At 44.1% G+C, this 26,330-nt stretch overlaps 1 protein-coding gene across 1 annotated transcript in view; it reads right to left on the bottom strand.

Annotated features, from left to right (window-relative positions):
• The window catches only part of TCF7L2 (transcription factor 7-like 2 (T-cell specific, HMG-box)), a 186,906-nt gene that overhangs the window by 99,254 nt on the left and 61,322 nt on the right, over positions 1-26,330 (bottom strand). The window contains exons 2-3 of the mRNA XM_010859318.1: positions 23,439-23,525; positions 21,909-22,010 (exon numbers count right to left, since the gene is read on the bottom strand). Coding sequence (XP_010857620.1) covers positions 21,909-22,001 — 93 coding nt within the window. The 5' untranslated portion in view covers positions 22,002-22,010; positions 23,439-23,525. The remainder of the gene's footprint in view (positions 1-21,908; positions 22,011-23,438; positions 23,526-26,330) is intronic.

The following is a 26,330-nucleotide window of genomic DNA, read 5'->3' on the forward strand; positions in this document are numbered from 1 at the left end:
GCTGGCGCAGCCTTGAAAGCCTCATGTTTTCACGGAGTCTTGAAAACATTCCACTGAAACGTGTCCATAGGAATAGATACCTACGGTGACCTAACATGCAAACTCTGGTGCTTGGAAAACATTTAAAAATCCACAGATACGTGTGCAAAACCCAAAATTTAGGTTCAAAAACAAAAAGGGTACATCAATATTTTCCTCCCAACCGATGCCACTGCCTGACTAACTGGACCAACTCCAGCCCTGGAGCTCCCTCTTTGTCCCTGCTCCCCAGTCCTCTCCATCCTCCAATGACCACCCCAATACTCCTCCGTCTGGGTGTGTGTGGGGGGGTGCTGCACAACTGTTACTCTGGGGCTCTGCTCCTGACACTTTATCTCCATGAAAAGCACATAGAGCAGCAACCATTTCCTGTTTGCAGAGTGAGCATGAACCAAATCTCACACCATGCAGCAGCGACGGAACTCAACAGCATATGGCATTGTGTCGGGATTTACTACGGAATAAAGAGAGCAAAGCTCTCCCGCTGCTTCATATCAAATCCCGTCACTCTGCGCCTGGAGGTCTCTCTCTTTCCCACTGGCCCAAGCCCATCTCTCTCCATGGAGGTACCACACACACACACACACACACAGTCCCAGACCTAAAACCTGGAACTTTTACACGGAACAGGATACTTGAGAACTGGAAAAGTCTCATGGAGCCACCTCCATCAACCCTCCTAGATTGCTCCTCTCTTCAAAAGTTGACCAGGAAGCCAGAGGACCGGGCTGGGCTACCAGCTGTCAGAATGAAGTCCATGGTGAAGTCTGTATTACCCTTGATCCTCAGGCACCCTGCCCAAACTCTGCGTCTAAAACCACATTTTCCAACTAACCATCTATATATTGTTCTTTTCCTTCTCACCCTCTCCAAAAACAGCATTTGGCTACCTTCCCATTCCAATTCTTTGTTTAGAATTGAGGGTTCCCCACCCCCTTTTCATCTCTGCTCTAAAGGGCCTCTTCAGACCCTTTCAAAGCCTCCTCAGCCTCCCCAAGTTTGGGTCATCAGACACTGAAATAAACGGTGATACTTTTATGGCATATTTGAATGTAACAGGCCATTCTCTCCTGATTGGAAAAAGGAAGCCTGTGGGGCATTCGCAGGTTAGTACTGAGCCAAGGTTGAAAGACAGAATCCCTAAGGGCCAAAGGTAAGATTGTAACATTTACAACCATCAAGTTCTTCCCCACTTTTAAGGCACTAAAGAACCAGCCTAGGGCACAGGCAAGGCATTAACTCCTTCCTGCCAGAAGCTTCCATTTGCCCTGCGGGGTGAGCATCACAGCTCTGGAACCCTCCACCGTTCAGATCTTAGCCGGGCACCGTCTTCTCAGGCCTTCCCCAATCACCCCATCCAAAACAGCCCCTAGCCCATGGTCCTTCTCTGACCCCTCCCTATCTGGCTTTGTCTTCTCCATGGCTCCTACCATGATCTTAAATGACTTTGCTTGATCTCAGCTAGAAGAAAAACAATGAATAAGAGCTTGGCCACCTCCCAAACTAATATTTCAATGGTCTGACTTTCTATGAAGAAGCCACTTCCTTCCTTTCTGGGCTTCAGTTTCTTTCTGTAAAATGGGTATACAATGATGATACCGATAATAATAATACCTGTGTGTTCTCCAAGTGGTTGTTAAAGGTCGAATAATTACATGTAGAATCTGGTGCATAATATAAATGCCCAAAATATTGTTATTACATTATGTATTAACATCTTTTTCATATTTATTTACTGGTTTTGGTCTCTATGCTCTCCCCATCCATCCTGCCCATAGAATAAAAGCTCCATGAGAACAAGAATTTTTTCTTGCCCACTGACATAGTTCTAGCCTGCCTCCTTACCAGTCATCACTAAACATTTATTGGAGGTTGGCAGAGAGAAAGAATAGGGGAGGGAGGAAGGCAAATGTCTGGTTTTTCAGCTTGGGCAATCAATAACCACTCTAATTATTATTACCTACTCACAGCAACCTTCGTCAACTGACATAAAGGGGCAAAAACAAGAAGAGTTCATTGGTTAGGAGGTCTGTGGTCTTCAGACACACTGAGACAGGACGTTTCCATCCTGGCCTCCTGGCTTCCTCCCACTTCCTGGAGGAAGAAGAGTCGGGGGGATATTGGGGGGATATTTGAAAGGGCCTCTCTGCAGAGCTCAACACAGGGGCCAGGTCCTGGGAAACAGACCTCAGCCAGGCGTCCTCCTCTGGCTTGCCCATCTCAAGTGATGATGATTTTCCAAGTGGTAAATGAATCATGTCAGACAAAAAGCCATTTTAAAAGTACATTTTGTTTAAAAAAAAAAAAAAGTACTACAGCACATTTCATTTATTAATTATGCTATGGATTAGGGATCAAAGAGGTAGAAATCTCAGTGTACTCAAAATAAATGGCTTTTGTGGTTACCTAAATCCTCGGAGTCCCGTGGAATGCAATTCCTTAGTCAAAAACAGCTTCCCAGACTCCCTGCCTCCCCGCCCCCCAGTAATACAGAGGAGGGTGATTACTCAGCATCAGACCTGCATGATGCAATGATTTGGGCTTTTAACATGTTAGTTCTATGAAACATGGGACTCTTCCTTTTAAACTGCCCTCCTAGTAATGGGTTTTTAGTTTCTAACATCGAATCTCAAATCCTTCCCCTTTTCCTTTCCGTCTTCCACAATCACCTGCTCTTTCTTTCCAATTAGATTCAAATCGAAAATAATCCATAAAGAGGTTGGAACTCAAATTCCAACTAACTTTCAAGAAGGCAATGGGGTGTAATATTAAGCACACAAGCTCTGTGGTCAGAAAAATCTGGATTTGAATGTTGGCTCTGCCACTTACCTCATAAATTTTACTTCTTTAAGCTTCGGGTTTTTATCTTTAAATAGGGATAAAATCACCTACTTCAAGAAGGGCTGTTGGGAAGACTGAGGAGGTAAAATAAAGAAAGCTCCTGTCCAGGCACCAGTACTTCATCAATATATGACCGAGAGTTATTTATTAGCCTCGTACTTCCTTATTTTCCAGATATGGGTCCCGGCCACAGTTTCTTCATCTTGCCCCCAAGTGAGTTGTTTTAATCGCATTTGAAGTCAAGTTTAAAAATCAATCCTCTCACTTAGATTCCTACCAAAGGAAAATAATCTCCTCAGATGTGGTGGTAACAGAGCGGACACCCAGTAAAAATCATCGTTCCTGCAGCAACTGCTGACAGACTCGGAGCCCTTAAAGCGGGCATAGACGGGAAGCACAGAAGGAAAGGACGACAAACCCGAGCACATTAAGATCGGAAACTTCATTATTTAAAAACCAATTAGGCAGTTTTAAAACACGATAAAGTACACTCATCCCCCACTATGCGTGGGACTTTGGTTCCAGGACACATACACACACACACACACACACACACAGCCACATGCACGGATGCTCAAATCCCTTACAAGAAATGGCGTGGTATTTACATATAACCTACACACATCCTCACTATATTTTAAATCATCCCTAGATTATTTCTAGCACCTCAGCACAAGTAGATGCTATGTAAATAGTTGCTGCCAAACAGCAAACTTAAGTTTTGCTTTTTGGAACTTTCTGGATTCCCGCCCTCGCCCCGCAAATATTTTTAATCATGGTTGGTTGAATTCAGATGCAGAACCTACAAGTATGCAGGGCTGACTTTATTTCCAACACATAATCAAGTCTCCAGCATATATAAAGAGCTCCAATAAATCAATAAGGAAAAACTGATTCTTTAAAATGAGCAAAGGATTAAATCAGGCAAGCCACAATGGAGATAACAAACAAATGACAAGACAGTCAACCTCAGGGCTCAAAGAAATACAAATTAAAACATGGTAAGATGTCACTGTACACTAATTAGATGGGCAAAAATTTTAAGTCTGAAAAGTACTGGTGAGACTCGGGGAAAGAAAGTGCTTATATAGGGGATGAAAATACCAACTGATTCAGTCACTTCTAAGAGCATGATGATACCTTGTGAATTACAACTGAACATCAGCATCTTATGTCCTACCAATGACTACACAGTCTGAACCTCAGAGAAACACTCACACGTGTGCCTACACACACCTACTCAAGAACGGTTCCTGCAGCATAGTCTGTAACCTTAAAAACTGGTAAGCAATCCAAATAATTATTGATACAGAAATGGGAAACCTGTGGTATGCCCATACAGTGGAATATTACATAGCAGTTAAAATGTGTGAATTAGATTGAAGTGTACAACAAGGGCAAAATCCATAAAAATGCTGAATAGGAGAAGCTGGAGAATACTATGAAAAATGAAACCAGTTACTTAAAATTTAAAAGCTACCCATGGACGGAGGAGCCTGGTGGGCTGCAGTCCATGGGGTCTCGAGGAGTTGGGACACGACTGAGCGACGTCACTTTCACTTTTCACTTTCCTGCATTGGAGAAGGAAATGGCAACCCACTCCAGTGTTCTTCTGGAGAATCCCAGGGACGGCGGAGCCTGGTGGGCTGCCGTCTATGGGGTCGCACAGAGTCGGACACGACTGAAGCGACTTAGCAGCAGCAGCATTAATTGTAATACATTTTGATTAACACATATATGTGTACAAAAGTGTGAAACCGTGGACTGTGAAGACATCAAATTATAACCACAGTAGTTATGTGTCTGGATGGAAGATTAGGGACTAGGGAGGGGAACACAAGTCTGGCTTGGTTCTTTTAAACACGAGGGATAGGATTAATAATTGTTACTATAGATGGCAGGTACAGAAGTGTATTTCTATCTTATCCTTTTACACCATGAAAGAGTGAGCATACCTCGCACAAAATGGTTGATGGCCTGAGGAAAATACTCACAAAAGCCTTCCATCCAATGTAACTTACTAAACAGATGTGTAAGCTACCCTCAAGTTCAGACACACACCCGCCTTGTGTGAAGGGAGATTTTTAATATAATTTGAAGGGAAGGTGCATCGTGATGCAACTCTCCTTTTGGTGGTTCTTTTCTTTTGCCATGAGTTCATTCCTGGTCCTCCTAAAAACCCACAAAGCCTATTTCCTCATCAGCAATCAACAGCATCTCAAAGCACAACATGCCTTCAAGTTTCCTGAAGCAGCCACCGGCCCAGGCTGTGTCCCTGGTGTGCCTGCTCCAGACAGAAGCAACATTGACACCTACAGATGAGAGCCCCAGTGCTGGAGTCAGGCTCCCCACATTCAAATTCCAGCTGGCCACTCACCCACCACCTGCGTGACCTTGGATGGATCACCCCCCACCACCACCACTGAGTCTCAGTTTCCCCACCTGTAAAATGGGATAGAAACAATCGCTAACTCACAAGGTGTTGTTGACGATTCAACCTGACAACCATACACATTACTCAGAACAGGAAATCAGTAAAATCAGTAAATTAGTAAAACAGCAAAGTGACTGGAACTAGTAAGTGCTCAGTAAACCTCCAGCATTATCATGATCTTAAGCACATCTCTCCATTTCTCAATGCATCCATTTCTTAAGTAGCACAATGAGGGCTCTGGACCAAAAGAACTCCTGAGTTCCCTTCCACCATGCCATGAACAACTCTGAGATTAAAACAAAAATTCAGGAACAGGAGGGTGAGCATGAGAGAGAACACGGCTCTGCTCTATAACGTGCAAGCCTGTTGGAGGTGAGGCCCCAAGACATAGCTTGAGGAAAAGTTCTCCAAGCCCCTTCCCTTGGCTTCAGTTCCAACCTCTGGAATCACACTTCTGCACCTAATAGGATCCCGACAATCCCCACCCTTGGCTCCAGATCCAGCAGATCCCACACTGCCAAATGAAACCTTTGGAGGAAACTTACACAGGCATCCAGACACCGGAACACTTGGCCAAAACCACCCCTGCTGGCCTCTGGATGTGGTGCTGGCCACCGCTGGAACCCCGGCCCGCTTCCCCAGGCCAATGGCCCGCCCTCCCTCTCCCCGACACATGTCCTCCCCACCCACTCACTTATTCCACATGGATGTCCAAACACGCACTAGCTCAGCATATGTCCTTACTGCCTCGCAATGGCTTGTATTTTTCATGCTCTAAAGCTTAACCATGAGATTGTTGGTGTGAGAGCTGTGATTGCTTCAGGCCTGGACTCATAGAGTGAAGAATAAATCAGGATGAAAGTCATCACAGGTATGCACCAAAAACAAACTAAATAAACATGGAGTTGGTTTGTTTTTTTTAAAAAAGCCTCCCTTTCAAGATAAAAGGTTAGACAGCATTAAAGTTATCATCCTCTTTAGACACATCTTGATTTTTTTTTTTTTTAAATCATGCAACTTTTTACTACAGGATGGCAGGACAGGAGAATTGTGGACTTCACCCCCAAAGTCCATTTTTTTTATAACTGTCTGTGTGTACTGCCAACATACGCAGGTGTGATGCCCCCAAACGTGGGCTGAATCTGCAGCTCATGCATGGCCCACGTCATGTCCTGCAAGACCGATTGTCTGTGGAGGGCAAGAAGAGCTCCTGGCTGTGGGAGGAACTGAGTGAAATTAATCAAGACGGCTGAGCCACAGCCCAGCTCCAAAGCCAAGATTCATTTTCTTAGGCACATTCTCATTTGTGATTCAGATGAAAAATGTTGCTCTTTCCCATCACTTCGGAAAAAATGTTTCAATGGTGAGTCAAAAGAATGTCCATTGTAATGAACATTTGATCCGGCTTTGACGGAGGAGTAGAGGGCTCAGTTTCTGCCACTCTTCCCCCACAGTAGACTGCCTGAAGCAGAAATGACAGCTGTGACACCCTGATCATCCTGTACTGCATCCTGCTCCACCCAGATATTAATCCATCAGTGCCTTCTTTCCCTTGGAGCTGTGATAGAAGGCCTCAGAATCTCTCTCAACACAGTGCTCCGAGCAGACACTACGCAGCCTCCATCTAGGGACAAACACTGCACTCTTCTCACAGTCCTCGGCAAAACTGTTTTTCTTTGGTCTGGCAGAATTGCAAGATCCTTTCTTGGTTCATATGTGATGTACAGGAAAATGGACAGAAGAATTATAAATAGTAAAGTTGTAATAGTCAGACAGGAATAAACACCTGTATGCTCAGTTTGTCAGTAATTATCCATGATAAGAAAACAGTGGTTCTACAATAATGAGTGCTGACATGTAGAGGAGACCACTAGTACCTCCTTCTTTATGATGGTTAAGATCACATTTTTCCAACAAAAAGGGCTGTGCTTCGTACTATTAATTAACTGGCTGTTCCTTAATTATCCCAAAGACCAGAAATAAGAGCACTTTAGGGCAAAGATGATTCTGTCAAGTAGGAGTCAGAAGAGAAAATCTTGTGAAACTAAAAATATGAAAACAGGAATTTCATGAAAATGCCTCAAGTTCATGTTCAAAATTCCCCATGACCACAGGAGCAAAGCATGGAAACTGCTTTCTTTTTTCCCACACAAGCCTCTCTCTAGAAATTGTTTGTGAGAGAAAACTGCTTATAACTCCCACAGGTGAGCACAAATCAACCCATTCTTAAAGAAGGCAAGTATGTTTCCTTCATATGGGTCCCTGTTTACAAAGCAGTAGAAGAGTCAGTTCATGCTCTAGCATGTTTAATTCAAAAGAATCAAAAATTGAAAACATGAAACAATATTTTTATAAGTCTAAGGCTTGGAAAACTGTAGTGGTTAGAATTCCTTTGGTTGTAAGTGTCAGAAAACACCTCTAATTAGTTGGCTTCCAAATTAAAAGATTCGACTAGCTGGATAGTCCAGATTAGAGCTGGCTGCTGCTGCTGCTAAGTCGCTTCAGTCGTGTCCGACTCTGTGTGACCCCATAGACGGCAGCCCACCAGGCTCCCCCGTCCCTGGGATTCTCTAGGCAAGAACACTGGAGTGGGTTGCCATTTCCTTCTCCAATGCATGAAAGTGAAAAGTGAAAGGGAAGTCGCTCAGTCATGTCCGACTCTTAGCGACCCCATGGACTGCAGCCTACCAGGCTCCTCCATCCATCGGATTTTCCAGGCAAGAGTACTGGAGTGGGGTGCCATTGCCTTCTCCAAGAGCTGGCTACATAGAACTAAATGGTATCATATAGACATTCCTCCCACACACATCCTAATTCTCGCACATCACTACAAATAAGCACTCTCCATTCAGAGTGTGTGTGTATGTCTGAGTGTGTGTGTCTGTGTGGATGTTGTCTGTGTGTGTGTGGTGTGTGTGTGTTAGTTGCTCAGTCATGTCTGACTCTTTGCGACCCCATGGACTCTAGCCTACCAGGTTCCTCTGTCTGTGGAATTCTCCCGGCAAGAATTCTGAAGTGGGTTGTCATTTCCTTCTCCAGGGATCTTCCTGATTCAGGGATCGAACCCAGGTCTCCCGCATTGCAGACAGATCTTTACCATCTGTGCCACCAGGGATAGCTCCAAAGACCCACAGAGTTAGAATGCTCTGCCTAGGGAAGGCTCCAGAGCATTTCTGCTTATTAAATCACAGGCCTACCCCTTGTCCAATCATGTCTACCTGGACCAACCTGAATAGGGGAAAGGTAGTTCTCTATTCTTAGGGGATGAGGAGGATGCTGCCAGCAGAAAATAAATAAATAAACAAAACCACACACACACAACTGGCATAGCGATGAATGTGGACTCTGCTCCATTGTTAATATTTGGTTTCTTAGACTGGAGGGTCACTGTGTAGATGCTATTCTCAATTCCCAAAAATAACTTGATAATTTAAGAGGAAAGTGTAATAAAGACCGTGCCAATCAAGCGCTTTGTGGAAACAGAATGGGAAGGGGTTTGAGGCAGAAAGGAAGGAAGATATTTAGCTATATTTTAAACATGGAAATGGCTTCTCCCCGTCAAACTATATTTCTTCCATCTTTGACAATGTCTTCTCGTCTTGGTCAGGACAAATTTGGCTTTTGGGCTTTGGTGGAAGCAGGCTGCTACCTCTTCCCCCAAAACTATTTTCTCTTGTGTTTCCACTGAATCACCCTAGAGGTTTGCCCTAGAGCCTCTCCTCCCAGCCTGCTCCCCTTTCTGTTTAGATTTTATGTTCTCCCTCTGCCCAGAAAGGCTGATTCTCCCTTGAGTGTGAAAGAGCTGGGGAAAACACTTCTCTCAGAATCTTATATGCATCCCTGAGTTGGGTCTAACTTCAGGAGCATTAGAAAGGGGCAGAGTCAGAGGTCAGGTCTGAAGACAGGTCTCAATAATGGGGGCCCCACAAAACCATGGTCTCTGGGGGCCACGGGGATAGTTCAGTCCCAAGGTCCATGGTGCAGACCTTCCTTCCTTCCCTTCTTCAGCCTTTTAAACACTTGATACTTTTTTCACCCCAGCACCTGGGCAACACAGTGTTTTTGTGAGCAAAACAGGCAGCCTTCACCCTTGAGCAAGGACAAGATGCCTTTGCCCCACTGTACTTTGGGCACATGGTGACCCCATCTCATTCAAGCCTATCAAGCAGTCTCAGTGACGCACTTAATCACTGCCCAGATCCACTCGCTGTGCAGGCTTTGGCTGGAAAACAGATTGCATCACGCCTGCCAGAGCGCCTCACAAGTTTCTCACTGCAGACAGACCACGGCTGGACAGACTGCACAGCTGCAGAGATGCTGGGGCTCGGATGCAGGACAGAGGGGGTGACCCAGATACCAGCCACATCCCGCTGCACTGGCAAAGAACTGATCAAGGGGGCGCTCAGTCAACCTCCGTGCCCCCTTCTGCCCCCACCCTCTCTCCTCCAGCCAACACCACACTGGAAGGGTGGCAGGTCCTGGGCCCAATCTACCTGTATACTCTCCATCCTGCGTCCCTGAATCTCCACGTCCCACCTTCTAATCAGGTTGCAGAGCTAAGTACCTGTTCACAGCCTTACTATGTCTTCTCTTCAAAAGACAAAATCTATCCTCCAGATTTTCAGTAGAAGTACATGACACAATCTGTATTAGGATGTTCAAGGCCATCTCGAATGTGGGAATGCAGCACAGGGACCAAGGAAGTAAGACGGGAAGCGACAAAGGTGGGAAGTTACCAGGTGGGAAGTGCTCTGGCAACACCCTAGTGAGTGGTCCTGGCAGCCTGGGCTTCAGTGGTGATGGCAGAGGAGCGAAAATTGTTTGAATCCACAGATATTTCGAAGGCAGAGCTCATATGCTATGTGGATGGATTATGAGCCCAAAGGACAGACCAGTGGACTGAATGTGGGGTGTGAGAAAAAAGACGAGTCAAAGATAAACTCCAAGGTTTGGGACTCGTGCAACTGAAGAATGTTGATGACCCTGACTATGACAGTGAACGCTGGGAGGAACAGGCTCGGTGGTGGGGAGCAGGTGGAAATGAAGACCTGGATTCTGAACAAGCCAATTCTCCCATGTCTGTCTGGCATCCAAATGGGAGTCCAATCAGGCACTCGGGGGAGAGAGCCCAGGCTAGACAAAGAATCTGGATAACTCTCTAAATGTGGTCATTTCTGCCCATGGAATCCTGAACAACTCCACTCACTCACAGGATTTTCACATCCGGATCTTCTCAGGTGGCTCAGTGGTAAAGAATCTGCCTGCCAATGGAGAAGACCTGGGTTCAGGGCATGGGTTGGGAAGATTCCCCTCAGATCAGATCAGATAAGATCAGTTGCTCAGTCATGTCCGACTCTTTGCGACCCCATGAATCGCAGCACGCCAGGCCTCCCTGTCCATCACCAACTCCCGGAGTTCACTGAGACTCACGTCCATCGAGTCAGTGATGCCAGTCAGCCATCTCATCCTCTGTCGTCCCCTTCTCCTCCTGCCCCCAATCCCTCCCAGCATACAGGACGAAATGACAACCCACTCCAGTACTCTTGACTGAAGAATCCCATGGACAGAGGAGCCTGGCGGGATCCAGTCTGTGGGGACCCAAAGAGCTGGACACGACTAAGCTCACATGCCAGCAGCACAAGCAAAATGGACAGAATAATAAACTTTCCCATCCAGACCCCCCTAGGGTCCCTCCTTCCCTCGTTTCCAAGAACACTCCAAGGGATAATTCTGAAATCCAAGTGTTAAATTTTTATTAACTGATTAAAAGAGATGAAAATCTGACTTGCAAGCCATTAACAAGCCAATCAGAAAATCACTTCACATACCCAACGTTGTTGAAAATACTCATTTCCCATAATATATCATCGAGTCTTAGATTTCACAAGCTCTCTCTTAAAAAATTCAGGCATCTTAGAATAGGATTCCTGAGGACCAGTCAGTTTAAACAAGATTGGAAAGAGTCAAAACCCTCCAAGCCCAACGTTCTGGAGCTTCCATGTAAATCACGTTTACATAAACACTAGTGGGGTGATGACACAGGCTCAGCTGCAAGTCAGAAGGTATTAGGGTGGATTCTCAAGTAAGAAAGTAGACACGTGGGCAAGCCCCGGTGCTACAACGATGCACCGCGAAGGTAACAGTAAAGGCACACTTGTTCCTGACAAATCAACCCCTGTCCCTCACCAGAAATTAGTGTTCTGCTTAATTAATGAAGCATCACAAAACAAGGGGAGAGAGACACCTGCAAAGAAATAAAATCATGGGGTTCCTTGACTTCAGGAAACTTACAATCTGGTTGAAGAAGCAAGCCCGTGCATAGCGTGAATCAGCCAGACAAGAAAGGACAAGCAGGACAGGACTGGGGCCAAACGCACACTTCTGTGTTATTTACTGGAAACATAAACATAGGCAGATCCATGAGTGGAGCTCGAAGTACATCCACGTTAATTTAAAGCAGGCTCCCACGCTGGGTAAACAGAGCAGGTACTGAAACTAAAACAACTTTCCAAAATATGCACCCATCTTGGCCCTGAAGAGCCAAGAAGAATTCTCCAGTCAAGCTCGCTTTAGGGACTCTTGCAGTTTCCAAACACCCAGAGGAATCAAGAACCTGCCCTGAAGAAACTGAATGCATAACCCAGAGCTTCCCTAAACCTCTTTCAGGAGGGAACCTTTTTCCTAGCAACTTTATTAACACTCGGTGACACAAACATCAGGAAACACTAGCCCAGAGCTGCCAGAGTTTTTCGCCCGAGCACAACTCACAGCATTTGGAAATGGTTGCAACTGATTAGAGGCTGCCAGCCTCTGCCACACTCCCTGTGGACTGATCTTAAACAGGGAGACAAATGGCATTTCTAAAAAGGAGGTATGTTTTCCCAGAAACACAATCCAGGATGATATTCTTAACAAGTTCATATACAGCATCAAAAATACTATCTTTGCCTAATAATATGCTATTAACAAAAGAGAAAAAAAAGTTTGATGATCTGACTTTGTTATTGTTGTTGTTTAATTGCTAAGTTGTGTCTGACTCTTTGCCACCCCATGGACTGCAGCCTGCCAGGCTTCCCCATTGTTCACTATCTCCCAGAGTTTTCTCAAAGTCAAAAAAAGAGCTACTAAAATGTAAAAGACTACAATTCTTTGGGTTTGTAAAAGTATACTCCAAAACCTCTAAAAATAGCCCTAAATGTGCTTCATATATTGTGGGGGGCTAAAAAAGTGTTTCTATAATTATCTAAAATGAATATATGTCATTCTGTACAACCATGATAACATCAGCTGACTTTAAAACCTACTAGCTATATAAGAAGCAATCATTTTTGTTTGCTCATTTTGAAAGTGAGAGGCCTTAGGGAGGTTGACTTGGGCTGGGCTGGCTAGGTCTCTTTTCTGTAGCAATATGGAATAAGGGCATATCCTTCCCAGGAAGCCTGAACTTTTGCTTTTGCTTAATTCCCCAGAGACAATAAAATCATTCTGATCATGGTCAATCTAACTCTCACACTGAGGATGGTTATTAACACTGAGACCTGGCAGGAAGACATTTGTGGCTACATATCAAGAAATGTTTTAAACTTTTGTTCTCTTGTAACTATATTCCTAGCAATTTATCCTAAGAAAATAATACAGGATGGGGGTGGGGAGGGGAGGGGGCCACACAAAGATGTTCATCACAGGTTTATTTAGAATAACCAAAACAAAAGGAGATAAAGACCCAAAAATATGGCACTGATTAAACTAAATAGGGATACAATCATAGTATGGGCTATTATGTGGTCATTAAAAATCCTTAAGAATTTTAATGACATGAAGATGTGCTTAAGCAATTTTCATTTTAAATAAATCCAAGGTTGAAAATACTGAGCACTACTATGAGCTCAAGAATGTTAAAAACAAATATTAATACACTCGGAAAAGTCTAGAAGGAAACATACCAAATATACCAAACAATTCGTAATGTAACATCAGACTGGCAAGATTAGGGGTTATTTTCCAAAGTGTTTACAACGAACATAAATTTTATGAATGAGGAAAGCTATACTTAACAATTATTGTCACTTATTTTAGAGGTAGGGTTTTTCTCAATCAAAAATGTGTCGTTTTCATACTTAAAACATTAAGATAAGTCACTGAAGACGTGAGTCACCATGGAGGACAATCTTGAGCAAACTTGGTGATGAGGGAAGGATGTTTCAGCGTTAGCATCTTAGTCTTAAGATGGATTAGTGGAAGAAGCTTGAGCGGAGCTGAACAGCAAAACACAAATCAAGTCTGAGCACTTCAAGGAGAGAGACTTCAGTGCAATACGGAGACAGACCTCTGAGTCCATTTTCTACCGAAGCAAACGGTCTGCATCAGAAGATAGCCAGGTGCCCCATCTCTGTGTCTGAAAACAGCACGGCTGGCAGAGGGACTTCTGAGTGGTGATTAAACAACAGAAGGGACAGCACTGGGTGACATGCCTTGTGATCTGAAGGTTGTGAAACTCTGTAACTCTGTGATTCTAATCTGAAGAGGATACAACCGAGCTTACACAATCCTTCTTGGTAGAATATTTCCATTGCCATAGTGGTCAGCTGCCACACCATGAACCCAAACCTCAAAACTTCAGAATTCCTCACCGTAGAGTATTTTCTGGAAGGAGATAGGAAGCTTAGACTTCTAACCACAGACTGTTACGGACCATCTTGGGGTTTACTCCACTCCCTCCCTTTAAACCACACCTGATCCAATCTACCACTTCTTCCTCAAAACAAAGATAACTTGGTCGCCTGGTTCTCAATATTAGCTCCTCATAGCGTTCCTTATAAAAAAAAAAAAAAATACTAATATTTGTACAGGGCTCACCGGCTTGCTTTATACGCTTAGACAAAACACATACCTTTAATCGTGGTTCTGTGAAATGGGAAAGTTCTGACTCAGCTGCTGCTAGGAAACACATCTTAAGTATTCTAGAAAGTCTGGTTGAGTCACAGAGAAATGGACTTATTTAAAAAAAAAAAAAAAGAGGGAAGTGTATACACAGTGGAGGAAGAGGAGACAGCACAGGGAAGGGCTTCCAGGAAGTGAGCACAGTTCACCCTCACGTCTCCTGAAGTTCACCTGCCCCCGGAGCATCCGCCCTCCTTTCCCACAACGTGTCAGTGAGTCCTCTGCAGCAGCCACACCCAGAAACAAAATCCTTCGCCAAGCTCGTGGCCCACTCTCCAGTGAAGCTACCGGGTCTCCTTGAACAAGCCTGCCCGGGCCAGCGGGTGCTCCACCGGTGCTTCCCTGGCAGCGCTCTGCACACGCACTGTGTCCCTCTGACCTTTCTCAGCACCCCCGGGGTCAGTGGAGTTAAGATGATGGCGTGCTCTGGAGCTAGTCCACCTTATCTCACAACCTGACTCCCACAGTTGGGCAAATACTTCACCTCCCTGTACTGAGTTCTTTCTCTGTAAAGTGGGGATAATGCAATTTCTGAAAATCACCTGGAACAATGTCTGGCACGAAGGAAACGTCCCAGACTTACTTGCTATCATTGTTATCATCGTTCATCACTGACTCCACTTTCTACATCTAGAATAGTTTTTCCCCCACACAGTGGGCAATCACGAAATATTTGCAGGATCCATGAATATGAGCCAGTGATTGAATCAATGGTAAACACAAAAACCAAGAGAAAGACCAATTAGAGCTACTTATCTAAATTCTGGAGAAGGAAAGCGAGACGTCTCCACCCTTCCATAAATACATTCTGAATAAATGGAAATCTAAATTTAATAGATAATCAACATTACTCTTGATGTCAATTTAATCCATTAAATTTTAATTGTAGATTAAGTTTGAAGTGCTCTCATTTCATATTGCCACACTGCTCTGTGGGGTCAGGAAACCTGGTATCTTAATCTCTCTAAAAAAGACAACTCAGGGAAATCCCCAGCGGTCCAGTGGCTAGAACTTGGAGCTTCCTCTACCATGGCCTAGATTCAACCTCTGATCAGAGAACTGAGATCCTGCCAGATGTGCAGTGTGGCCAAAAAAAAAAAAAATACAACTCACTCAACTCTACTTCATTTTAAAAGGAGACATTTTCCCAAAGAAGGTATGTGAAATATACCAATAGGTACACAAAAAGATGCTCAACATCCCTAATTAGAGAGATATAAATCAAAACGACAAAGAATTACCTCCTCGTATCTGTTAGAACAGCTGTCAGCAAAAGACAAGAGAAAACAAGTTCTGGTTAGGATATGGGAAAAAAAAGAATGTTCTATATTGTTAGTAGGAATGTAAATTGGTGCAGCCATTATGGAAAACAGCACAGACAGTCCTCAAAAAAATTAAAACTGGAACTACCTTATGATCCAGCAACCTACTTCTGGGCTTCCCTGGAGGCTCAGCTGGTAAAGAATCCACCTGCAATGCGGAAGACCTGGGTTTGATTCCTGGGCTGGGAAGATCCCCTGGAGAAGGGAATGGTTACCCACTCCAGTATTCTGGCCTGGAGAATTCCATGGACTGTATAGTCCATGAGGTCGCAAAAAGTCAGACATGACTAAACAACTTTCACTTCACTTCACTTCTGGGTATATATCCAAAAGAAACAAAAACAGGATCTCCAAGAGACATGTACACGCCCTCATTCACTGCAGTGTGATTCACAAGAGCCAAGATAAGGAAACAAGCTACGTGTCCATCAACAGACCAACAGATAAAGAAAATGTATTACATACACCAAGTGGAAAAGCATTCAGCCATAAGAAGGAAATTCTGCCATTTGTGACAGCATGGAGGGACCTTGAAGGCATTACACTAAGTCAGACAAAGACAAGCACCGCATCAGTTCAGTCGCTCAGTCGTGTCTGACCCTGTGTGACCCGTGGACTGCAGCACACCAAACCTCCCTGTCCATCACCAACTCCTGGAGCTTGCTCATACTCATGTCCATCGAGTCAGTGATGCCAGCCATCCAACCATCTCATCCTCTGTTGTCCCCTTCTCCTCCAGCCTTCAATCTCTCCCAGCATCAGGGTCTTTTCCAATGAGTCAGTTCTTCGCATTGGGTGGCCAAAGTATTGGAGTTTCAGCATCAGTCCTCACAAATGAATATTCAGTTCTGATTTCCTTTAGGATTGACTGGCTGGATATCCTTGCAGTCCAAGGGACTCTCAAGAGTTATCTCATGGTATCGCTTACAAGTGAAATCTTAAGAAAAAACCACACAGAGAGTCCACCAGGGACCCAGGGGTTATGGAAAATGGCGAGATGCTGGTCAAAGAGTACAGACTTCTAGTTATAAAAAGAATAAGTTCTGGAAGCCTAATGTATAGCATGATGATTATAATTTTTGACAATACTATATCATGTACTTGAAAGTTGCTAAAAGACAGTAGATCTTAAATATTCTTACCACAAAAGAGAAATGGTATTTATGTAATGGGATGCAGTTTTAGCAACAGAAATAGTCATTTTACAACATATAAGTGTATCAAATCAACACACTGTACACCTCAAATTTATACAACATTATATGTTGATGGTATCTCAATAAAGTTGTAATAAAATTTTTTTAATTAAAGACAACTCTTCCACCCCAAACCTTCTCCCCACCCAGTATTTCCCATTCAGCAAATGGCATCTCCACCCACCCACCTTTGACCCTCTTTTCTCCCCTCACTGACAGCATCTGATCCATCCCTCAGTTCTACTGACAGCCCCTCCCTCCAAATCTGTCCGCTTCACCTTCCCCATGGGCAGCAGTGGAACCCGAGCCAAAACCTTCCATGATTTCACAAGGGCAGTTGGGATGAAATATCAAATTGTCACCGCATCTAACCCAAGTCACTGTCTCCATGCCCCAAGGACCAGCAGCCATTGTAGCTGGCATCCTGCTTCTCTCACAGCCAGCCTCTCTCTTCTTTAGGACCTTCAAACATGTTTTATCTTCTGCCTGGAATATTTTCTCACCTCCCATCCCTTCTCTAATACCTTCACATGGTCAACTCCAACTGATCCTTCAAATCACATGTTAAATGCCACTTTCTCAGGGGACAGTCCTGGCCTGTTAATCCTCACCAGCTTCTCAGTGGACATCCCAGCTCCTTGATCATATACCCTCACAGGCCTGGTAACCCCTCACAGCACCCAACACAGAGCCTCCCACCCAGGCAGGGGCTGCGACAGTTCTGCTGGACCTGTGTCCAGGACAGAGCCTCCTACCACATAGCAACTGCCGCCAAGCATCCGACAGCACCAAGTAACACAGCAAAACACCCGTGTGTACTTAATAACGAAGAGGATGCTCTCCAAGTTACGGGTTGTTATTAACTGCTGCAACTCAGTACCCCCGCACCCCATGCCCAAATTCTTCAGAAACAACAACGAAAGACTCAGCACGCCCTCTGAGCTGAAAACTCTCAACTCAAACGGCAGACACCCTGTCTGAAGCCCTACCATCAGGCTATATTTCATAAGAGCCTTCCCGCTCTCTTTCAGCATTTAAGCAATAACAACAACAAAATAAAAGAAGTACACACTCCAGTCTGGCGGGCTCTGCTCTTCGGGATTCAGGCAGCTTTCTCATCCCACGCCTCCATGCTCATTACACAACAAAACACATAAGACCCAGAACCGCTAGAAATACACCCCAAGGTAAAAACTCCACGTCTACTTCAAAAGGAAACCCCCAAGACACAATGGTAGGAGCTTCTGAAGCCTTTTGCCATTTTGTAAGATACATACTATACCAAAATATCACAATTTGGGGTACAGAATCTTTTTTTGCTGGGTACAAAGGAAGTTAAAGTCTTTGTATAGCAAAGACACCTGGGGTGGTGTCCAGAGAGGGGCTCCTCACAGGGGCCCTGGGGGTGGGTTGGCCAAGACTCAAACGCCACCACTTAGCACAGCTGCCTGGCACTCATTTTGGAAGAAGGAATTTAAAAAAGAGCAAAGAATTAAAAATATAAACACCACAGAGAAAGAAACAGGAGCAAGTTCTACAAATCAGAATATGGGGAAGCTGAGGAAAGGAGAGGATCCTGGCTCTTGTGACTTTAGAAAGTTCATAAATTTCTGTGGGAGTAAGGAAAAAGAGAAATCCAAGGGAGAGGGAGAGAGAGACATCTTTTGTATAAATTCCTATTTTTTGGACAGTCAAAAAAAAATTTAAAAACCATCACCCTTGGGGGATCATTTCTACTCTATTTTGAGCATAGAGTAGGAGCCATCAGATTATAATAAACAAGATGCTGTATTGGGGGCTTGCTTCTTCATATAAACATTATTCAATCAATTGAACTCCACTTGTTAAGAACATTCATTCTACACATCCTTTTTTTTTTTTTTTTTTACAATGTGGTAACCCACATACCACATGAGAAAAAAATCCAATCAGATTAAAATACGCCAACAAAACGTTTTAAATTCCCATCTGAAAATTCTACCCCCATGAGTACTACAGCAAGTTATTTTCCTAGCAACCTGTGATAGCTATAGTCCCTAATGATTAGTAACAAACGCTGAACGAACACTTCTCTAGTTTCAAAATAAAAACATTAGAAATAATTATGAAACAGCCTGGCACCAAAATTACAATAAATCCAAATTTCGGAGAAATTAGGAAGCAATCCTCAGACAATTATTTTGACACAGGTCTGATGAAACACTGTGATGTGACAAACTTTTATTTCAAGAGAAAGAAAAACAAGAAAGTAAGGAAGAGCCCAGTGTCTGGAGAAAAGCTAGCATTCATCAGAGAATCTGATGGAGAACCAGAGTCTCCTGGCCAATGCTGAGTTATACAAAGACCCAAATGATACATCGGCCACGATCCAGAATGCTCCCTGTATAAATACAGACACACCGTACCTGCCAAGCTGGTTTGGGCTGACATGATGCACTGCGTTCAATGAAAAGGTGATCATAAGTTTATACTCCCAAGGTACACGACTCCTCAAGCCCCCGAAACTATACGTGATCCGGAGGTCAACAACTTCCAGACTTTCTTCCCCCTACCTTTTCATTCTCCTTCTACTAACTTCCTCCCCACCCCCAATATCTCTTCCTCCTCAGTCCTGGTGTCACGTGAAGACTGCAGAAATCCACAATGACAGAGCTGACTCATAAACTAAAGACACCATTCCAAGGCCACGAGCATTAAGTATTTCATTCAGTTTCCTTTTTGCCCGAGTTCATGGCTTTTCTCCTCTCTTCAGCTCCCAAAGCCCACTCTTCACCACCAACCCACTATATAACCTCTATGCAGGGTCGCTCCTAGGTCCCCAGGAGCAGAGAACAGAAGATCGGATTACAGCTGCGGCTTCTTTCGACAAGGGTCTCCCTCAGAAGGGTGGGGTGGGCTCCACAGTGATTGCTATGGTCAACATGCCTCCTAAGCCACGGCAAAGGAAAAAGAAACCCAAGTCCCTTCACTGCGCCCCTTGCCAAAATCCACATCGGCTCTGCAAAAATGTTTTACCAGCTCCTCGGATTGTTAACTCATACACATGAAAACAAAGTGCCTAGGGCCTAAGTTGTGGCAACTGCTCCTATGGGATCTGGGGAGTCAGAGGGACAGAGGGAAGGAGGGCAATCATTGAAATCCTCTCTCCCAAAGGACAGACCCCACTCCTGCACGTGGCTAACACATGGACCTCCAGGTCACACCCACCAGGGGGCTGCAGCCCCTCTGGATCACTTCTAAGAAATGAGTCTTCTCAACAGACTCAAAGAGAGAAACACCTCCAAGAGATTTTAAAGACAGCGTCCTCCTTTCCTACACTTCCCACCCCATCCCAAAAAGAAATGGGTGACTTCTGCCCAGCACTTCTAAAAGCAGAAAAATAAATTTCAAACCTAGACCCCCATTGGGAAATTCAGGGAGGCAGGAAGAGTGAAACAGACTGGCTTCCTCACTGTACCCTCAAGACTTGTAAAACAATCTTTGTGTATTGTTAAAATATGGGTTTTTTTTTTCATGGCATTCATTTTTCTGGGAGAAACCTGCATGAGAACCCCAAGCCAACTTCTTTATGCCTATGACACTGTCTTTGACAGTGAGCCAATTTAGAGAAAGCAAAACAGAACAAGTCACAGAGAGTTACTTTTGACTCCCTTAGGAGGGAACAGTCCACTAGGCCCCAAAAAGAGAGCTGAGAACTGGGCCCAGTTCCTACTCTGGCCGCTAACACAGCGTGTGACGTTGGGCAATTCACTTAAGGCATCTCTGGACCCGTTTCCTTTTCTGAGAGTAGGTAGGACCTAGCTGATCTAAGGTTACTTCCAGCCCTGAAATCTCAGCATTGTACGAGCATGTGTGATTATGAGCATCTGTTTTATCGAGGGACTGGAGGAAGGAGGAAGCTTCTGGGAAATGTCAACCTTCTTTCTACATGCCTCATTTATAATATAAGAATTCGTAAGACCTTTTCACAAATGACTCAAAGAAGTGGTTTTACCGAAATCAATTATTTTGTGAGATATATACACATACCATATGTATATTTAATATTCATATAACAGAGGCAAAACTCCTTAAATAATATATGCTCAATTATAACAAGTTACAAAATAAGGAGGCAGTTAGCCTGAAATTTGACACAATGTATCTTAAGATTTTTCTACTTAAGAAAATTATTTTGCCATTTTTAGAAATTAAAAGTAACACAGAGGCAAAATATATTAATGGATAACATTTTGTGATACTTAAATAAAATATACATGAATTGTTTCATGCTCTGCATAATTCTACCTGTCATGAATTCATTATAAAAATGTATCTTCCATTAATTATTTCAAAAGTATGAAGTCCAGCTCACGATAGGAATATATAGAAGAAAATACTCTAACAAGGCTGAGTTATCTTCTCAAGAGGTTAATTTATAAACTCCACTTTCAGAGTCTACAAAATCCTGAGAAAGTGCATTAAAAATATATGTAGACACATACTTTAGGTTGTAGTCTCTTAGCAGTACAAACAAATGTTTTCTGTGTTAAACCCACACACTTTCAAAGCCATGGATGTACACATTAAATTTAATTTAAGCCTTTCCAAGTTCATTTGTACTCTACGTTTCCAATCAATCAGCCCAGATGAAATCTTTCTGATATCAGTCTAGATTATTCCTTTCCAATAATTAGGATAAATTGGTGAGTGTGTTGGGGGTAGGGGATGAGGGGAATAAGATTGGAAAGTCTCAAATTTAGGATTTCCCTTTTGAGTTTCCTAATTCTCTGCAACTCACCTCCCCTAAATGACTTTTTCAGCAAAGACTTGGGTACATTTTTTAAGTTGCTTCAATCCCTTTTCCAATCTTCCCCACACCATGGTGATTGTGCCCTATTAACTGGAACCCACAAAGCTAGATTCTAACCCAATAGTAGGTGAAAAAGGTAGCGGGAACATTTCCAGCTAGATACCAATCATTAAGGTCCAATAGCAAAAACACTAGTGCCTTCTAGATACAAACCATATCCAAGAATATGCCCCCAAAGAACTATTTTTAACAAAAGAGAAAGTGATAAACAGGTCTGTTATCAACAAACGAACATTTCATCTCCCCACAATAAAAGAAGCAAACATCTCTGTAAGGTCACTTACAACGATGTGGGCTGGCGACGGAGAGCGAGCATCCTTGAGGGCTTGTCTGCTCTGGAGGGTTCCCGCCTGGACATCAAGCAGTGGCCATTTCATCTGAAGATACTGGAGATAGCAAACAAAATGAACATGGAAAATGATTTTAGAAAAGAAATGTGTGTCTTAGGATACATGACACACAGATCAGAAACTGCAAAACTTAAAAATATGCAAATAAAGACACCAAAAAAAGCGAAAGCAAGCAAATCAGGGGAATAACGACAACAGAAAAGTCATGCAACACTGACAGGTTCTTCCTTGGAGTTCACGTTCAACAGGTACATGCGAGGAGCATCAATATTATTAGCAATTAGTTTTGTCTTTGTATTCAAACTATATGGCCTTGGATAAAATGATATCACTGATACTACCTCATTTGGAGAAAACCAATGGGGAGAGGGGAGAGGGGAGAAAGGAGACCCCTCTTCTAAAGAAATAAAGCTAATGAAGTCTCAAGCCATGGATACCCTACTCAGTCGTTTAGTTGCATGCAACTCTTTGCAACCCCATGGACTGTGTAGCCTTCCAGGCTCTTCTGCCCATGGAATGGAATTTTCCAGGCAAGAATACTGGTGTGGGCTGCCATTTCCTACTCCAACGAATCTTCCCGACCCAGGGATCAAACCCGAGTCTCTTATGTCTCCTACATTGGTAGGCAGGTTCTTTACTACTAGCGTCACCTGCAAAGCAAACAGATGTGCCCAAGGAGACCATCAATTCCAAATCTGCTCTTTCAACAACCTTCATTTCTAAAATGCCATCATCCTTCACCTTCAAGAAAGCTGAGTATATATGTGTAGCTGTTCTTTACTAGAAGTTACTCGAGTCAGGTGAGCGAGCACGGAATTCCTCATCCAATTCCCAGCTTGTAAAACAAAAAGTATTTCTCCATTAAGAGATGCACAGACAGGGCACAATGCAATTTCTACATTCACAAAAGGTCAAAGAAATTCTTAAATAACACATGTCTTACCACATAGAGAAAAACAAAGGTATACCCAAATAGGCCCTTCTCTATCCTTCCCTGAGATAGAAAATGAACACATGACATTAGAGCAGGAGCACTGCTTCTGTCCAAAGTGACACCTCACCTTTCAGAGAACAACCACGTGATCCCGCTCCCCATCGTGCACATGGGGAAACCTGAAGGGAGGCAGCCTGTCTAGTCACAGAGATATTTAACACATATGTAAGCAACTTGCAGGCATCTGACTTTTGTTGATGATTTTACATCAGTTTCACTTCACAAACAAGCAAAACTTAAAGACACGAAGCTAAGGTTTTTAACAAGGACGTCCACACTAGCCTTTGTACCTCCAAAGGTCAATTGGTGAAGGCGCCATCTTGGTCTTTCCAGAGGCTAGTTTTATTACTAATTCTACAGAAACTTTTACTTGAGCAACACAGATTAAAGCTTGTCTCATGCACAGACTTCCTGCGAAGCATCATGTGTTTCCTCAGAGAGCCTAGGCTCACGTGAGGGGGCCAACTCACCACAGGTAAGTCAGGACAGAACGTGGCGAGGCTCTGACAGGGACTCGGGGAAGGTGGCCAGGGAATGCCAGGAGAGAAGGCGCATTTCTGAGGAAAGAGACTGGGGTGAGGAAGACTGAACAGAGGAGGTCTTGTCAACTCAGAACGACTCGGACAGGAAGAAAAACGGACAGCAAAGGGAAGTCCAGAAAGAAAGAAGGGTTTGCTCCACTCCCACGTGGGATGTTAGAGCCAAAACTATCCACAAGCTTTTCCATGGGTTCCTCAAATACATGACTGTTCCAGAAAATTAAAACCAAATCTGGTGATACCTAAAGCTGGAAGACCTAGCCCGGGAGCTACCTGCCAAACTGAATTGTCATTTACCCAGCCTAGATCTAGACGGAGTTGGAGCAACTTCTGCCACTTCAGGACTTTCACCTAGAAGCCGCCTGTGGTGAGGAAATTTGGTTACTGGTTCTGGTAACTCGCCACAAGACCTTCCGGTGTCTCATCTATAACTGAAGTTGTCAACTGTGCAGGGAGTGGGTGAGGGGCTGTCGCAAGCACCAAGGAACTTCTAGGATTCTGGGCCCCTAGACAGGAAATGTCAGCAGGCACACCCCGCCCAGTGACCCTTCTAATTAAACCATTTCCAAACATTTGTCCGGAAGCAACATCATCCCAAATTAAGAGCCACTGAAGTAAATGTTTCCATGGTCTCCCTCAGCCCTATAACCCGAGCCAGCGGGCTATGGGAGTCTCTTCTGCCTGGTCTCACCCTTACTTCTTCCCATTCTCACTTGCCACATAAATATATGGGCCTCATTGGTCAAAACCACTCAATAGAGTCATTTCCTTGAGGCCAACCAAAATGGACATCTGCCAACACTCACCTCTTCATCACATAAAAGCCTGTGAAGAAAAATGCCAAGCCAAGTCGCCACACACCTCCAGCTCCCTCTGCCTCAGTTGAGAGGGTTGGATTCACAGATGAGTTTTTGGCCATCTGCAAAAACTGATGTGATTGTATCCAAATACCAGCTCCCCAGATTGAGGAAATTTAGGCTTTGTTGGAGGTGACAGGCCAGCCCTAAGGACCCCACCCAAGAATGATCATACCCATAATGCAATATTAATACGGAGACTTATAATTCTTACTTTACATAAAAGCTTCATTGTGTGCCACATCCAATCTCCGCAGGCTACCTGCACCACATATTTTTATGAGCCTACATTTCAGCGCTCCGAGCCTACAATACACATAATTTTCAATTATGTTAGGGCAGCCCAGGATCACTGCCTATATAACATTACTGGTTGGAGGAAATGAGACTCGGCCCTGCTGCCCAGAGAGAGCTAACCAGATCCAGATGGTGGGGAAGACAGCCCGGTCCTGCCGAGGCTAGCCACTCTGCAGTGACAGCCCCAACCTCTTGATCCCGCTGTAACTCGATCCCACAGAATGGCTGGGTCCCCACGAGGCTGTGCCCATCCCCTGGGCCTTGACTGGCACTCAGGCTGACCAGGTTCCTTTTGGGGAAACTAAGTATGAAGCCAGGAGTTTTTAAAGGAAGTTATTAACCTCTTGCAAAAGTGATGGGTTTCCCAGGTTCCTTCATCTTCTACAATTGGTCCTTATTAATAGGGAAAATAAATAAATAAAGGGAAGAAAAAGGAAATTAGGTACTATTATAGCCTCGAGGAAAATCTTTTCCTTCCTGGAGACATGAAGCAGCAGGAAATTCTATTCTGTTGGGTCCTAAAGGAAGAGCTGAAGGGGGAGTCATCTGGGACTGGCGGAAGGGCTGGATCACCACGCCACGTTTTCCCAACAGTTCAACTTCGGTTTTATATCCTTTTGGGGAAGGGAAAAAAAAGTTCCCACCATCCCACTATAAAAACAACACTGGGCTCCAGGCTCCCTTCCTTCTGGGCTGCTCAACGTGGAAATTATGAATTGCCTACAAAAACATTAAACTTTTCAACAAACTGCAATCAAACGGGGCTGTGGGAATTCCTGCATTGAAAACTGTTGAAATGGAGTCTACTCGACTTTCATTTTGTAAAAATAAATAAATAAGTAAATAGGGCCATCTTGGCTTAAGCATTTCATCCTTTGTTTAATAATAATGTTCTGGTCATGGCCCATTAGGGTTTCCCGCCTGCCCCCCGCCATCACATTTTATGACATATCTCAGGGAGCAAGCTTTGGACCTGTGGGCAAAGTCTTGAATATATATACACACCACCAACAGCCTGAAAGGAATCGAGGTGGTTTAAAGACTTGCTAAATTATCAGCAAAAAAGAAAAGAAAAAGGTACACAGCTCTAATTTCTCCTCGTCCACCCTCCCCAATAAAAAAGGGAAAGCAAAGGCAAATGGGGAAGGTCTCCAAGATCAAAAGCTACCTCCAGTATCTATGTTCCTGGTGATGAGTAGGTACTCAAGTGGGCCTGATAGGGTCTGCTTCCAAAAAGGCATCCCCATCCCCATGAGTCCCAATTCCATGACAAGGATGGCAAGGAGAGGCTACTTTCCTCACTCCCTTCCACTGATGGACGGGCACACAGAGATCACCCCTTATTTGTTCAAGGCAAGGTTGGCAAACCTCTTCTGTAAAGCAGTGTGTGTGTGTGTGCACGCACGCACTCAGTCATGTCCAGCTCTTTGCGACCCCCTGGACTGTAGCCTGCTAGGCTCTTCTGTCCATGGAATTGCCAGGCAAGAATACTGGAGTGGGTGGCCATTTCCTCCTCCAGGGGATCTTCCTGACCCAGGGATTGAACCTGGGTCTCTTGTGTCTCTGGCATTAGCAGGCGGATTCTTTACCACTGCACCACCTGGGAAGCCCTCTCCTATAAAGGGCATGATGGTAAATATCTTAAACTTTGTAGCTAGACTCTGCTGTT

This window comes from Bison bison, unplaced genomic scaffold (genome assembly GCF_000754665.1).
Source record: "Bison bison bison isolate TAMUID 2011002044 unplaced genomic scaffold, Bison_UMD1.0 scf7180017864456, whole genome shotgun sequence".
In the NCBI taxonomy this organism is placed as follows: Eukaryota; Metazoa; Chordata; class Mammalia; order Artiodactyla; family Bovidae; genus Bison; species Bison bison.